Raw genomic sequence first — 14,803 nt, 5'->3', positions numbered from 1 at the left:
TCGCACATTACCGCATTAATAAACGTTAAGCACAGGCCGAGTGTGTTCTTGGTGGCCATTCGGACAGCGTCATGGTTAGTAATGAAATTCCTAAATATTGTCCAGGACCGGAGCCGGCCATCAGGGTCAAGCCGTGACCACTAGCTGGAATTGCTCCAAAAACGCCCCTCGATACCATAACTAACAGACAAAAAATCTTTGGCCCGTCTTCACTCGTGCAATTCCAACAGTCGACTCAAAAATTTCTGAATAATGTATGTTGCTCAAAAACCACCAGGAAAACCACGTCACTCTATTGCACTGCTAATTTAACCAAATTATTACCCCTACTATTCTAAATTTTGAGCTCTCTGGCTCGCCGTATTTTGTTTAGAAGGCGATTGAGAGTATTGGGCCCTTCAGAATTTTGGCTTTCGCGTGAGAGACGTGGCTCTCCAGTTTACGTTCCCCTTCATTCCAGAAGCGAGAAATCGAATAAAAGGAGCGAGAAATCGATCGAACAAGGTTTACATAGTTTTAGTCATCAGACTTTTCTTTCTAAAAAATTCTTAGTTAAAAAATCACGAGAAAAACAATGGCGCAAACGGTTTCCTAATATTTCTAATAATTTCCGAGATATTGAGCACGGATGGTTTCGAACCTTAAAAAATTTGACCCTCTGGCGACAACCCAAAAATCAAACGTCCATAACTCAGTTTTTTGTTGACGAAAATTAAAAATTCTTGCGGCTTTGAATTCAGCGTGTTTGCTAAATAAATAAACGAGGCATTAAAGAAAAACTGTTTTGAAGAGGTCTTTTTGGGGTGATTTTCAATCACTGTTTTCATGGTGAAAACGACGTTTAATACCTTTGTGTTTACATCGATCGAAAGATGAACTCGAGATCTATCTACTAGCCAAACTTGAGATCGATCGGACAAATGCTTTACGAGTTATGGTCAAAAATAAAAAAATTGAAAAATTTTCATCGTTTGGGTCGCAATTTTTTTTCGAGAAAAATTGGCTATCAAATTTTGGACTTTTGAGAACATTTTCTAACGTAAAATGAGCCGAGAAAAAGAATGGCGCAAACCGCATCTCATATCTCTAATAGTTTCCGAGATATTTGACTTTAAAAATTAGGAAAAATGAAAATCAACTATTCGACACTTTGATCGGCCAGAACTCAGTTATTTGTTCTCAGATTTGAATTTCAATCACAGATTTGGAATCTGCGGAAAATTCTGCGTAAAATGAGGTAAATAAAGCATTTTTTACTCAAATTTACTCCGAAAAATAAGCGAGGTATCAATTTCAGAACTTTGCCATAGTTTTAGTCATGAATTTTCGCAAAAACCTGCAACTTTCGACTATTGGAAAATCTAAAAACTATTTCTTATGTAAAAAATCGCGAGAAAAACAATGCCGCGAACCGCATTCCAATATCTGGAATAGTTTTCGAGATATCGAGCACGAATTGTTTTGAACTTTCAAAAATTTGGCCCTCTGGCGACAACCCAAAACTGCCATAACTCAGTTATTTGTTGTCGGATTTGAATTTAAATTCCAGATTTGGATTCAGCGTGACATTGCGCGTTTGCCTAAGAAATAAACAAGGCATTGACCAAAAACTGTTTTGAAGTGGTCATTTTGGGGTGATTTTCAATCACTGTTTTCAATGTAAAAACGACGTTTAATACCTTTGTATTATATATCATCCGAAAGAGGAGTTCGAGGTCTATCTACTGGCAAAATTTGAAATCGATCAAACAAACAGTTTACGAGTTATGGTCAAAAATAAAAAAAATAATTTGTTTTATCGTTTGAGTCGGATTTTTTTTCGCAAAAAATCGACTATCGAATTTTGGGCTTTTAAGCACTTTTTCTAACGTAAAATGAGCCGAGAAAAACGATGACGCAAATCGCATCTCAATATCTCTAATAGTTTCTGAGATATTTAATTTTAAAAATTGGGAAAAATGAGAAAAAATGAAAATCAACTTTTCAAAACTTTAATCAGCCATAACTCGGTTATTTGTAGGCGGATCTAAATTTAAATCCCAGATTTGGAATCTGCGGAAAATTCTGCGTACACTGATCTATAATAACTTAAGTTTACTCTAAAAAATAAGCGAGCTATCGATATCAAAATTTACCATAGTTATAGTCATGAATTTTTGCGAGAATTTGCAAATTTCGACTGTGGAAAAATCAAAGAACTATTTCTTATGTAAAAAATCGCGGGAAAAACGATGGCGCAAACCGCATCTCAATATCTGAAATAATTTCTGAGATATCTAGCACGAATTGTTTTAAACCTTCAAAAATTTGGCCCTCTGACGACAACCCACAATTTCAACCGGCCATAACTCGGTTATTTGTTGACGAAAACTCAAAAATTCTCATGTTTTTGGATTCAGCGTAAAATTCTGCGTAAAATAAGATCCAGATTTGTTGAGTTTACTTAATAAATGAACGAGGCATTGGCCAAAAACTGTTTTGAAAACATCATTTTAGGGCGATTTTCAATAAATGTTTTCAAAATGAAAACGACGTTTAATAGCTTTGAATTATACATCAGTCGAAAAAGGAGCTCAAAATCTATCTACTGGCCAAACTTGAGATCTATCGGACAAATAGTTTACGAGTTATGGTCAAAAATAAAAAAAATGAAAAATTTTCATCGTTTGAGTCGGATTTTTTTTTGCGAAAAATCGACTATCGAATTTTGGGCTTTTGAAAACATTTTCTAACGTAAAATGAGGCGAGAAAAAGAATGGCACGAACCGCATTTCAATATCTCAAATAGTTTCCGAGATATTTAACTTTGAAAATTACGAAAAATGAGGAAAAATGAAAATCAACTATCCGAAACTTTGATCGGCCATAACTCAGTTATTTGTAGTCGGATCTGAATTTCAATCCCAGATTTGGAATCTGCGTAAAATTCTGCGTAAATGTATAATATGTATGTATGTATAATAACAATAACGCAAGTTTACTCCAAAAAAAGCGAGATAGCGATATCAGAAGTTTGCCGTAGTTTTAGCCATACATTTTCGCAAAAAACTGCAACTTTCGACTTTTGGAAAATCTAAGAACGATTTCTTAGCTAAAGAAGCGCGAGAAAAACGATGCCACAAAGCCTTTATCAATATTTGTCGTAGTTTCCAAGATATTTAGCCTTAAAAATTTGGAAAATGAAAATCAAATATCCGAAATTTTAATCCTCCATAACTCCGTTATTTGTTGTCGTAGATTTAAATATGCGTAAAATTCTGCGTAAAATGAGCCCTAATAACCAATTTGAGTTAATTAGTTCTTTAAAAAAAAAGGTAAGTAAATTTTTATACTAGCAAGTTTAACATTAATTAATTCACAAGTTAGTAACGATTTTTAGAACACTTATTAATTGAATCAATAAGAGTGGCAAGCTCAGCTAAAATTTCAAGTCCCGAAAAAGGGAAAAGATGAATGACAAAACTAGTTTAAGCGATTCATTTTGTGTCAACCGCCGACATCCTGAACATTTTGCATTCCTTAGGTGCTTAGGCAGTGGTTTTCCCGAAACGGAAGAGGGCAACTTAAGGACTCGGGTTTTCTGATTAGTATTCAGGATGGCCAGAATTATTACCGAGTAAACAAACGGAAAGGTCAGAAATTAATTACCTAGTATGTTTGGAGCTGGAAGGCTTGTTGATAGAAGTCAAAGTTATAAACGAGGGCCACTTTCTACAAAAGTTTTAGATATTGGTTGAACTCGGGGTTGTTATCGAAATTGAAGAGATGTATTAGTTTTCCAACGGTATTCCGAGGCGTACACATATTTCAATTTCAATAGCTGAATATTTGATTCCATGTATAAGAATTGGAAAGTTTATCGGAGAAAGCATCCGTTTGCCTCGAAGATTTTCTATTCGTTGCCTAAAACTGGATCGCTTGTTGCAAGAGCAACCCATCAGAATGCGAAAGCAGTGCCGGATATTCCTAACAAAGACTGTAAGCACTAGTAACACCAAACTAAGAAAAACAGAACGCTCATACATTATTTGAGTAAATCCGTACGAATATTTCGAATACCCTATCAATATTTCATACGGAATAAACACCTCCTGCCACGAAGCAGCAGCAGAAAATGAAATTCCTGAGAAAAGAGCGACTACTAGCCAGGAAACTTATTGAGAAATTCAAGTTATATAGACAGACATTGAGATCGTTCGACACAAGTTGGAGAAAGGGAAAGAATGAAAGAGAACTGAAATTGGGTAAAGGTTTGGAGCTTTCAGAAGGAGAGAGCTTCCTGAAAGGCCTGATTTTTAACGTGCCCTTTCGGTCAGGCACCAATATTGGATACATGAAATGTTTACAGCTTGGCGCTTTGGATTGATCTTGTAAACTGGCTTTTAAACTTTACGACTGGCAAAAGCTACACAAAAGCTCGCGGCACCATCATCGATCCTGAAACTCAGACAAACACTCACCACATCTCTGTTTACAGTCAAAATAAAAAATTACAATATGCTCCAACGTGCGTCATCAGACAATCACAAAAAACGAGGTTAACCCTCACCAAGAAAGAACAGAAAATAAATCTCCGAGTGCGGAAGCGTTTCATAGAGACAGAAACGAAGGCAAATATTTGCGTTGTTCATAATTGATGCCGGCTCATCCTGCAGGGAGTCCGGAAGGGCCGAGAAATCCCTGCTTCCTCTTCGACTCGATTAAGAATAAAAAGGAAACACGATAAAACTCGTCCAAACAAAACAGATAAACAAAGAATAAGAAATGATGCAGTTAAGATCTGACAACATTGTTGGTAACAAACAAGAATACTGCGCTTTAATTACTGAAACAACGGCCTCATTAAGAGCTTTCAGATTACAAGTACACGATTATGTTACAATGTACAAGTGTTGAAAGTCATCACCGCACAAAAGACGGAATTAAAACGAAACCGAGCCTGTAGCTTGTCAAACGAAAATCACCCTTTCATTACAGCTAAGCCACTTTGGGCCAATAAGAACACCAAAAAAATGACGATTCTAGAGTTACAAATAAATTCTTAGGTACGACTGAAGCGAAGGGTTAATTACACCGTTAACTCTAACGATGCTCTTTATGTTTTAGATAACCGTTACATGGAAATGGCATAGAAAATCACCACTTACATTATACATATTTACAGGCTAATATACATATCAAAAGCGCTGCAAAAGGAGAGGGATAATGAACTTACAAACACACGTTTTCGAAATTATTAGAGCGTCCTAAAAATCGGACTGCTATAAAGTTGGCTCTATGGCGAAAGAGCTTGTTTGAAAAATATTTATCGATTTAGGAAAAAAAATTAGCGAATTACCTGAACAGAAATGTAAATGTGGTGATCACAACAGTACAGAAACTAAAGCCTTTAATTCAATTCTGAACTGAAACTTCAGGCAAACTTAGAGTTTAATTACCTAAGAACCTGAGAGTCTGAAATCTTAAGAAACTTCAGCCTAAGCAGCTAAACACCTGAGAGCCTCGAAGGTTGAGGAATAAAAAACCAAAAATTTCAAATTTATAAAAACTAATAATACTAATAGTTTACTCCAAAAAATAAGCTCCATATCGATATCAGAAGTTTGTCAAAGTTTTAGCCATGAATTTTCGCGAAAAACCTCAACTTTCAACTTTTGAAAAATGTAAGAACTATTTTTTATCTAGAAAATCGCGAGAAAAACGAGACATTGACCAAAAACCGTCTAGAGTTAAGTAGAGAGAACCCTAATTCAAAATGATTGTTGATGAAACTAGCAAGACATTTAAATCAGCTTTGTCCTCAATCTAATTCACATTTTAGCGTAATGCCACAGTGTAAATTGCATTTATTGGACAAGCAATCTGGCGAACTCGAGGATGGTACGAGCCAGGACCGTACTGCCGGCTTTCACAATTAGTCGATAGCATGTTAATTAACCAGAAAGTTCGACATCACCTTGTCGTGGTTAAAGCTATTGTTTTAATATGTCTTATTTGCCAACTTTATAACTTAATATCGAGTTAGTACAGTAGAATCTTGGATTGTTTTATTGTTCAGTTTACGTAATTATTTAAACATACAAAGGCATGTGCATGCTAACCTTTCAGAGTTAATTAATTATTCTTGTTTTGCTATAAAATGTGCCTCGACCATGGCAACGGAATGGATTTAACTTGAATGTGTCCACAAAAGAAGATAATTTACACTCATTATTACGTTCAGACAGGAATCCTAATATTGTAGTTTATGATAAAGTCTGGTTTTATTTAGATTGTAAAATGGTTGAAGAATGTTGAAATTACATGGCATAACGGATAAAGTGGAATGTAGAGTTTTTAGTTCAGCTTTTGATGTATCAGCAATTTAATTTTTAAAGTAAAGCCCCAGGTATTTTCATTTAATCTTCTAAATGAGTTTTCAATTATCGTCGAGTTAAAAACAGGTCACTGTTAATACCAAGTCAAAAAAGAAAATACAGCTTGTCTGGTCGGAGCAAACCGAACGGAGCAATTTTTGCTTTTACGTGCAAAACATGCCAAAGCCCGTCCTAACATTTCTTACTCCTTGGGGAAGATCGAAATCTAAAACGCCTCTTGCCCTGCTTTTTCTCAGCCATTGTTGTTCCAATCACATAAGAGATTCGTGGTCGATTTTTTCTGTCGATTATCGGTGGCAGTATTTCCGGTAGAAATCTCATTTGGTTAATTTGACGAGCTGAGTGAAGATTTATCTCGACACGTGTCGGAAAATTTGCAACACGTAAGGATTGAGTTTCATCAAAATGTAAAATGCATTCCGGCGAGATAGCAAACAAATTTGAAAGTTTGCGCGGTTATTTCTCAAGTCAAATAATGCTGCCGCCCCAACATCAAGTAAATTGTCTAGCTTCTGAATTTAATCACTGTTTTCAAGGTAAAAACGACGTTTAATACCTTTGAATTCTACATCAATCGAAAGAGGAGCTCCAAATCTATTAACTGGCCACATTTGAGATCGATCGGACAAATAGTTTTCAAGTTATTGTAAAAAATTAAAAAATTGAAACATGTTCATGGTTTGAGTCGAAATTTTTTTTCGCAAAAAATCGACTATCGAATTTTGTGGTTTTGAGCACTTTTTCTAACGTAGAATGAGCCGAGGAAAACGATGGCCGCCCAACCGCAAGTTTTCGAAATATTTAACTTTAAAAATTAGAAAAAATGAAAAACAACTATTCGAAACTTTGATCGGGCATAACTCAGTTATCTATTATCAGATCCGAATTTCAATTCCTGATTTAGAATCTGCGGAAAATTCTGCGTGAAATGATGTATAATTACTCCAAAAAATAAGCGAAATATCGATATAAGAACATTGGCATAGTTTTAGCCATGAATTTTCGCGAAAAACTGTAACTTTCGACTTTTGAAAAATCTAAGAGCTATTTCTTATGTAAAAAATCGCGAGAAAAACGATGGCGTAAACCGCATCTCAATATCTAAAATAGTTTCCGAGATATCGAGCACGAATTGTTTCGAACCTTCAAAAATTTGGCTCTCTGGTGACAACCCAAAAATTCAAACGACCATAACTCAGTTATTTGTTGACAAAAATTGAAAATTCTCATGTTTTTGGATTCAGCGTGACATTCTGCGTTAAATGAGACCCAAATTTGTTGAGTTTGCTAAATAAATAAACGAGGCATTGGTGAAAAACTGTTTTGAACACGTCATTTTAGAGTGATTTTCAATCAATATTTTCAAAATGAAAACGACGTGTAATAGCTTTGAATTATACATCAGTCGAAAGAGGAGCTCGAAATATATCTACTGGATAAATTTGAGAACGATCGGACAAATAGTTTACAAGCTATGGCCAAAAATTAAAATATTGAAAAATTTTCATCGATTGAGTCGGAATTTTTTTTCGCGAAAAATCGACCATCGAATTTTGGGCTTTTGAGGATATTTTCTGACGTAAAATGAGCCGAGAAAAACAATGGCGTAAACCGCATCTCAATATCTCTAATAGTTTCCCAGATATTTAACTTTAAAAATTAGGAAAAATTGGGAAAAATGAAAATCAACTATTCGAAACTTTGATCGGCCATAACTCAGTTATTTGTTGTCAGATCTGAATTTCAATCCCAGATTTAGAATCTACGAAAAATTCTGCGTAAAATGATGTATAATAAGGCAAAAATACTCCAAAAAAATAGCGAAATATCGATAGAGAAGTTTGGCATAGTTTTAGTCATGAATTTTCCCGAAAAACTGCAACTTTCGACTTTTGGAAAATCAAAGAACTATTTTTTAAGTATCATTTGGTTAATTGGAGGAGTTGAGTAAAGATTTATCTCGACACGTGTCGGAAAATTTGCAACACGTAAGGATTGAGTTTCATCAAAATGTAAAATGCATTCCGGCGAGATAGCAAACAAATTTGAAAGTTTGCGCGGTTATTTCTCAAGTCAAATAATGCTGCCGCCCCCACATCAAGTAAATTGTCTGGCTTCTGGATCGCGACCCACAACAACTCGGGGGCTGTAAGTTTAGTTGCTGCATCCGCCATCATAAACAAAACACCACTACTACATTGAGTAGACCGATATATCTTATTAATGTGCTCGCCAACAAAAAATCAAAGTTCCTTGTTTGTTGACGACCAACTTGTTATGGGCAAACTTGGCTCGTGTTATGGCACTTTGCCGACACTTCATTACTTGGAGAATTATACTCTACACCTGGACAAAAATGCTCGGACCTAATTTCTACCATCCGCAACTTTCATAAACAACCATGTAACTTTAATAAATTTATTCATAGTACACCAACAAAATGCTCGATAGGGCCGGTTGTTATGGTAAACAGCGGGTATAATATTAAATTCAGGCCCGAAATTTATTCGGTTAATTTACATTTGTGCCTGTGTTTCCATGCAAGTCTCCAGATTTCATTAACGTTTTGGCAACTGCACTCCAAGGACCGACGAACAAACAGCTGCATTCCGACCCGACCATTACGGAAGCCCTTTTTTATCCTCCACGTTATCCTCGTAAGCGTTTAATAAAAATCGAATCCTCCGGAGACGCCACTAATAGGCCTTCGATCGTTAGTGGGATTTTAAAAATGAGCCAGGGCCGGCCTGTCATGGGACGCCCACTCAGCATATCTAACAGTATCCGATCCCTGGTGCCCCCCATCCGTGCTCGTGCTTTGGGTTTGAAAGAACTTGTTCGAATTCTCGGCCGGACTCCAGTTAGGTCGCTCTTCCTTTCCCCGTGCTGATTGTCTGGACATGAGTTCAAAGCGTCTGACGAACTTGAATTGATTTTTTTATTGTTTTGTTACTTTTTTTGGGGATAATTGGGTTGTAGCAGCTAACGGTCAGCAGATTGAAGACGACCTTTGCAATATAATGACACCCCAAAAAGTCTCAGATTAAAAATCTATTTATTCATGTTTTGAAAGAGACATCGCCCGTTTGCATACACCGGCGGCATATGTCGCAGTGGCAACAGGTTGACCTTAAATGTAAATAAAAAGATGAAAAATGAGAGGAGAAAAAGTGGCGCTTTTTGTGGCGCTTTTTCATAGCACAAGGTGAGAAGCAAGTTTATTAAATTGCCAGTTATTTAGATAAAATACACGTCTCCGTTCGAGGAACGCCGCAAATTTATTCCTCGTATATTTTACAACTCTTCACTCATCATCCAGGTAGAAACATTTTTGCAGACAATTACGTTAATAAACACCAACTGCCACTCTCAAAAGACGACGCTTCTCCTCGTCAAATAGTGGCGACGCTTTCAAACAATCCTCTGATACTTCCGGTTGTGTTGTGGCTTTTGACTTCAAACTTAGTACAGCCAATTCGCCCCAAATGCCCTCGGAGTGTTTAATTAATTAACAAGCTCGACCACACTCGGCCGCGCCATAATGCAATTACCAATACGTCGGAAAAGCGACTGGACGAAAAGTTATCAGGGCGTGGTATCGGACATTATCGCGTCAAAAAATTAGACCCACGACCATCGACTTTCTTAAATCAGAGCAAAAGTGACGAGGAATGAAGAGCAAAATTTTAATTATTTTTATTTTACGAATTATTTTAGCCCAATTGCTAATCAATAATGTCCAAGGAGATCCAGAAGAACAAATCTAAGGAAGCTAAAAGTCCAAAAGAAGTTTAAGGAAACCTCAATTGAATTATGAGTCTGTAGGATTAAAAAAATTTAGATTGATACGAAAAAGAGAAAAAAATATTCAATTTCAAAGAATCTTGAAGAACCTGTAAAATGGAAAATGGAAAAATGTAAATTTCGAATTTTCTCGTGCCTTTGTTGTCAGGAATCCGGTTTTACATTATTCCAAATTTAAAAATTCAATTGTTGAAATTCGAATCTGTTTTAGTTGTTTCTTTCAGGAATTTTCAAAGTTCCATACTCCAGAATTACAACAGAAAAATGCGCTTTTCTCAATCATTTTTCTCGAGTTTTTGTGGCTTACAAATTACGAATTCAAAAATTCAATTGCTCAAATTAAAATGAAAATTTATTTCTGTGGAAATTTTCTACGGAGTTTTCGTATCCTCGGAACTACGACAAATACAAAATCCGGTTTTTGGCCATCGTTTTTCTGACCGTTTTGTTGTTAAATTTCGAATTCGAAAATTTATTTGCTCAAATTAATTGTATTCATGCTACTTAGGTGGATTTTTTTTTCAAAATTTTCAATTTTCCATTTCTCCGGAACTATGACGGATAAAAAATGGGATTTTAGCATCAATTTTCCTGCGCTTTTGTTGCTTAGAATACGGTCTTGGATGCATAAAATTCAAAAATTCAATCGCTTAAATTAGAGTGAAAATTTATTTCTGCGGAAATTTTGTACAAAATTTTCAATATTCCATATCTCCGAAACTAGTACAGGTAGACAAAATAAGTAAAAAGAATTTAAAAACCGAGACGATCTATAAATTTTGATAAACCTGAGATTTAAATAAATGTAAAAAAGTAAGGAAAACGAGAGAATCGAAAAAAAGCAGATTTTGAAAATTCTAAAAGTACCTAAATACTGTGGGTATTAAAACCAATAATCCAAATTATCAAAAAATTTAGATTTGCAAGACGTATTATTTTACAAAAAATAGCATTTTATGATACACGCAACTACAATTTTTTTAACTGGACGAGGCAGGTTGAAACCCGGATTAGCAAATCGTAAAATTTCCAAAAAAAATGTGATCTGAATTACTCCAACATCTGAATTATCGCAGGTTCGGACTATTAATACACCACTGTGGCACGTGTAATCTAGAAGATTCAAAGAATTTAAAAAGCATCACTAAAAGCTGGAAAATCTGGATCTTCAGCACAAGAAAATTTGAAGAACTCTAAGAATCAAAAATACAAAACTTCAATCTAAATATTTAAAAAAAATGTTTTGCCCGAACAAAATTTGATCTCAACAGAAATTTATGTTTTGAATTGTAGTTAAATTTCTTTCATTTTAATGCCTAAAACAGTAAAAACAGTAAAACGTACTGAACAATGCCTAATTTTACTTAATTAGCATCAAATGAATTGAATATTAAAATAATATTTAGACAAACCGATTGATTGTACTCTAATTCTTAATTACACACAGCTGTGATATAATGTTGCAAAATTATGCTTCGTCATGATTATAGAAACAATTAAAATAAATATTGTTCATCGAGTAAAATGAAAATTACTAGCAAACAAAATATGTGTAAACAAATCGGTGACGATAGTGGGCAAACTCATTTACAATAGATAAAATCCAGTAAATTGTAGTCGCAATCAAATATGATTCATACGAAATCTATAGATTATTAAACAAATAATTAATTAAAATTGATACGAAACTGAAAATCACTAGGCCTGTCAATAATAAATATAATCCGTAAAGTATATGGTTTTGGTAGAAATAATGTCAGCAGCAACGCTGCCAACATAAAAAAAATCAGGCCTACTAAACATCGTTTTTTCGGTAGCAATTCCAATCGCAATTGATCATTCAATACAAATAAAATAGAAACACTGTGATAAAATTCATTTTCAAATGTAAACATTCCAACGCTCCAGTAAAACACTTCATTAAAAACACTACAACAACAAACAAACGCATTATTTTACCGTCCGAAAAAATATCCACTTTAAATATCACAACGAACAATTTAAAGCAACATTCCAAAACACACAAATAATTTAATACTCGAATCGATTCAATTAATCTGATTTAATTCCGATAAAACGACTAATTAGAATAAAAGCGGTCGATAGGAAACGCACCTAAATATTTCACAGATGGCGACATAAACCTGTGTGGAATTTTTATTGTCGATGGAAATTACATTCGGGATTTAAAAAAGTAAAAGCCAATGGGAAAACCGGTAATAAATGCAGATAAGATAAAAACGACTTAAAAAAGATGGAAAAAATTATCGGGCTCGTCCGGGATTTGAACCCGGGACCTCCCGCACCCTAAGCGGAAATCATACCCCTAGACCAACGAGCCAGCTTGACTGCTTCAACAATCAATGCGGAAAGTTTGTAGTAATTAATTACAGTAAATTACTAATTAATTGGTTGTAATATTCTGCACCAAAAATTTTGCTTTTTAAGACATTTAAATTTCGAAAAATTGTCTCTTCAGATTTGATTAATTAATTAATTAAGCCAATATGAATTATCTTGGTTCAATTTGGAAAAAAAAGAAAAAAGTCATTGGGCTCGTCCGGGATTTGAACCCGGGACCTCCCGCACCCTAAGCGGAAATCATACCCCTAGACCAACGAGCCGCTTGTAATAACGTGTTCAGCTGTGGCATTCCAACAACACGTAACCTACAATGTTACAAAACTTTCACTTCGAAGTCATAAATTTCGATAATAACTTGATTTTTATCTTGACTTAAATTGCCTCGCCGCAAGTCAAAGTCATAACAAATTGGGCAATTATAAAAAAAGAGAAATCAAATAATGATGACAAATTATAGCCACTATTTTCAATGGTGCAACAAGAAAAAACATTCGCGATTAACGCTTCCGTTGAATTAAATTAATTAGGAGAAGTGGCTGGCAAAATTCATAAAACGTGCACCTTTTTACTGCAGCTCCGGCAAAATAAAGAAGTTTCCTCGGCAACGGCTGCTTGGCAATCAAAACGTAAAATACGTTGTTATAAGACAAGAGAACGCTCCACCACATCGTGTGTTAATTAGTAAAGATATTAGCACGTGTATAAATTCAGAGCATACGCGAGCTAGACACCCTAATCGCCCATTTTTATTGAAACAGGAGACGCAAGAGGTGTCAAATGAGTTCACTGAAGCTCTAGGCGTGAACAGGATAATCACATTACGTTAATAAACCCGTTTGAAGAAGACAAATCCAATAACATCACCATTTCACCCACGTCGGAAGAAAAGCACGCGCCAGTTCACGAAAAAGGTGAAAAGCTCCTTCTGTATAATAACAGTAATCCGTGCAACAAGTTGATCGATTCAGTGTTAAATAAATTAAACGCAATTACTTACTGAGTTGAAGATTGACACAGAAAACTGCAGGCGAAGCCATACCAGACGTCAAACGAGCATTTTCTCTGTTTGATCTGTAACAAACACGAATAAATGATTATATTTTATCAACAGCGACGTAATCATTATCTAAATTTCTCGTGATCCCTTAATCCCTTTGAGGTTACTAACGACTCAACTCTAAGGCAACGCCACAGCGTCTTGCTGTTTGTGCCTTGGGGATGAATCAAAAGCATGCATAACAGGAATTCCGCCAGTAACATCAAGAAAACTAGAGCACGGTATGTTGGTTAGGGTTGAAGGACCCATAAATTGTCCCAACAAAACGTGTCCTGATATCAAGCAAACTCGACGTCATATAGAACGCAAATAAGTGGGACAGGAACATCATTAACAGTCCTCCAGAACTAGTAAAGCGAGAATAATCCTCCATTTAGGACTAATGTTTCTCATCGAAGTGGTCGATCTCGACAGAAGCAGCATTGGGTTGAACACACGAAATCCTCAGTTTCTGTGGTCTGTGGTCCGAATGGATTAAAACCGGAGGACGCAGATGCCCTCAGAACTTTAGAGGAAGAATGACAATTTAAGACAGGAACTCATCCTTTATCAATTTTTAAACTGCTCCGGTCGTAACTTCCATGCATAGACAACAAAGACAGTAAAACTCGAAATTTTATTATATTACATTTTACTCAGCAAATAGCTAGATTTAGCACCGCGAGCTTGACCATCAACTGTATTAGATAAAGCAAAACAGATACACGAACAGTCTACTTGCTATCAAACACGTTTATTGTCTGCCATAACGTGTAAAACGCTCCATAAATTCGAAAGAACTAATAGAATAAACAGAAGCTGTTATAAGTTAAAGCTCACAAAACTAGAAAAAAATCACAAACCACACCCTCGAATCTCACAATTACTAATCGATTCGTAAGCCAAAACAAAACACTTAAACTTTGACGTTCTGTAATTTATTGCTATTCTTTAGAGCTTCGTTTTAATCGATCTTAGTCGTTTTTCTTTTTTATGTTGTTGAATTATTAAAACCGTAAATTATAAATCGAAATTGCTTCGAAACAGCAAGAAGTTCGCAGCTCCTACGACCAACAAAACAAAACTAATCCCGCTTTCCTCAAATGAAAGTCTGTTTTACTATTGAGTACAGTTTTTAGAATTGAAAAATGAGATTAAAACGACGAAAAACCCATTTTGAACGTGGAAATAACAATTTCAATCAAGCAGCAAAATAAAATGG

General features: G+C 35.3%; 1 protein-coding gene and 2 non-coding genes across 10 annotated transcripts in view; all 3 read right to left on the bottom strand.

Moving 5' to 3' along the window:
- Positions 1–14,803, bottom strand: part of Camta (Calmodulin-binding transcription activator) — a 157,132-nt gene that overhangs the window by 110,884 nt on the left and 31,445 nt on the right. For all 8 annotated transcript variants that reach the window (XM_088046461.1, XM_088046464.1, XM_088046466.1 and 5 more), the window contains exon 2: positions 13,543–13,616. In XM_088046461.1, coding sequence (XP_087902587.1) covers positions 13,543–13,582 — 40 coding nt within the window. In that variant the 5' untranslated portion in view covers positions 13,583–13,616. The remainder of the gene's footprint in view (positions 1–13,542; positions 13,617–14,803) is intronic.
- TRNAP-AGG (transfer RNA proline (anticodon AGG)) lies at positions 12,451–12,522 on the bottom strand. Its single transcript has one exon. It is a non-coding gene; the product is annotated as a tRNA-Pro (tRNA).
- Positions 12,734–12,805, bottom strand: TRNAP-AGG (transfer RNA proline (anticodon AGG)). Its single transcript has one exon. It is a non-coding gene; the product is annotated as a tRNA-Pro (tRNA).

This window comes from Gnatocerus cornutus, chromosome 9, assembly GCF_029298725.1.
Source record: "Gnatocerus cornutus isolate USDA-ARS CGAHR chromosome 9, icGnaCorn1.1, whole genome shotgun sequence".
NCBI lineage: Eukaryota > Metazoa > Arthropoda > Insecta > Coleoptera > Tenebrionidae > Gnatocerus > Gnatocerus cornutus.
The sequence above is the reverse complement of the archived record's forward strand: the minus strand, read 5'-3'. Positions and strand labels throughout refer to the sequence as shown.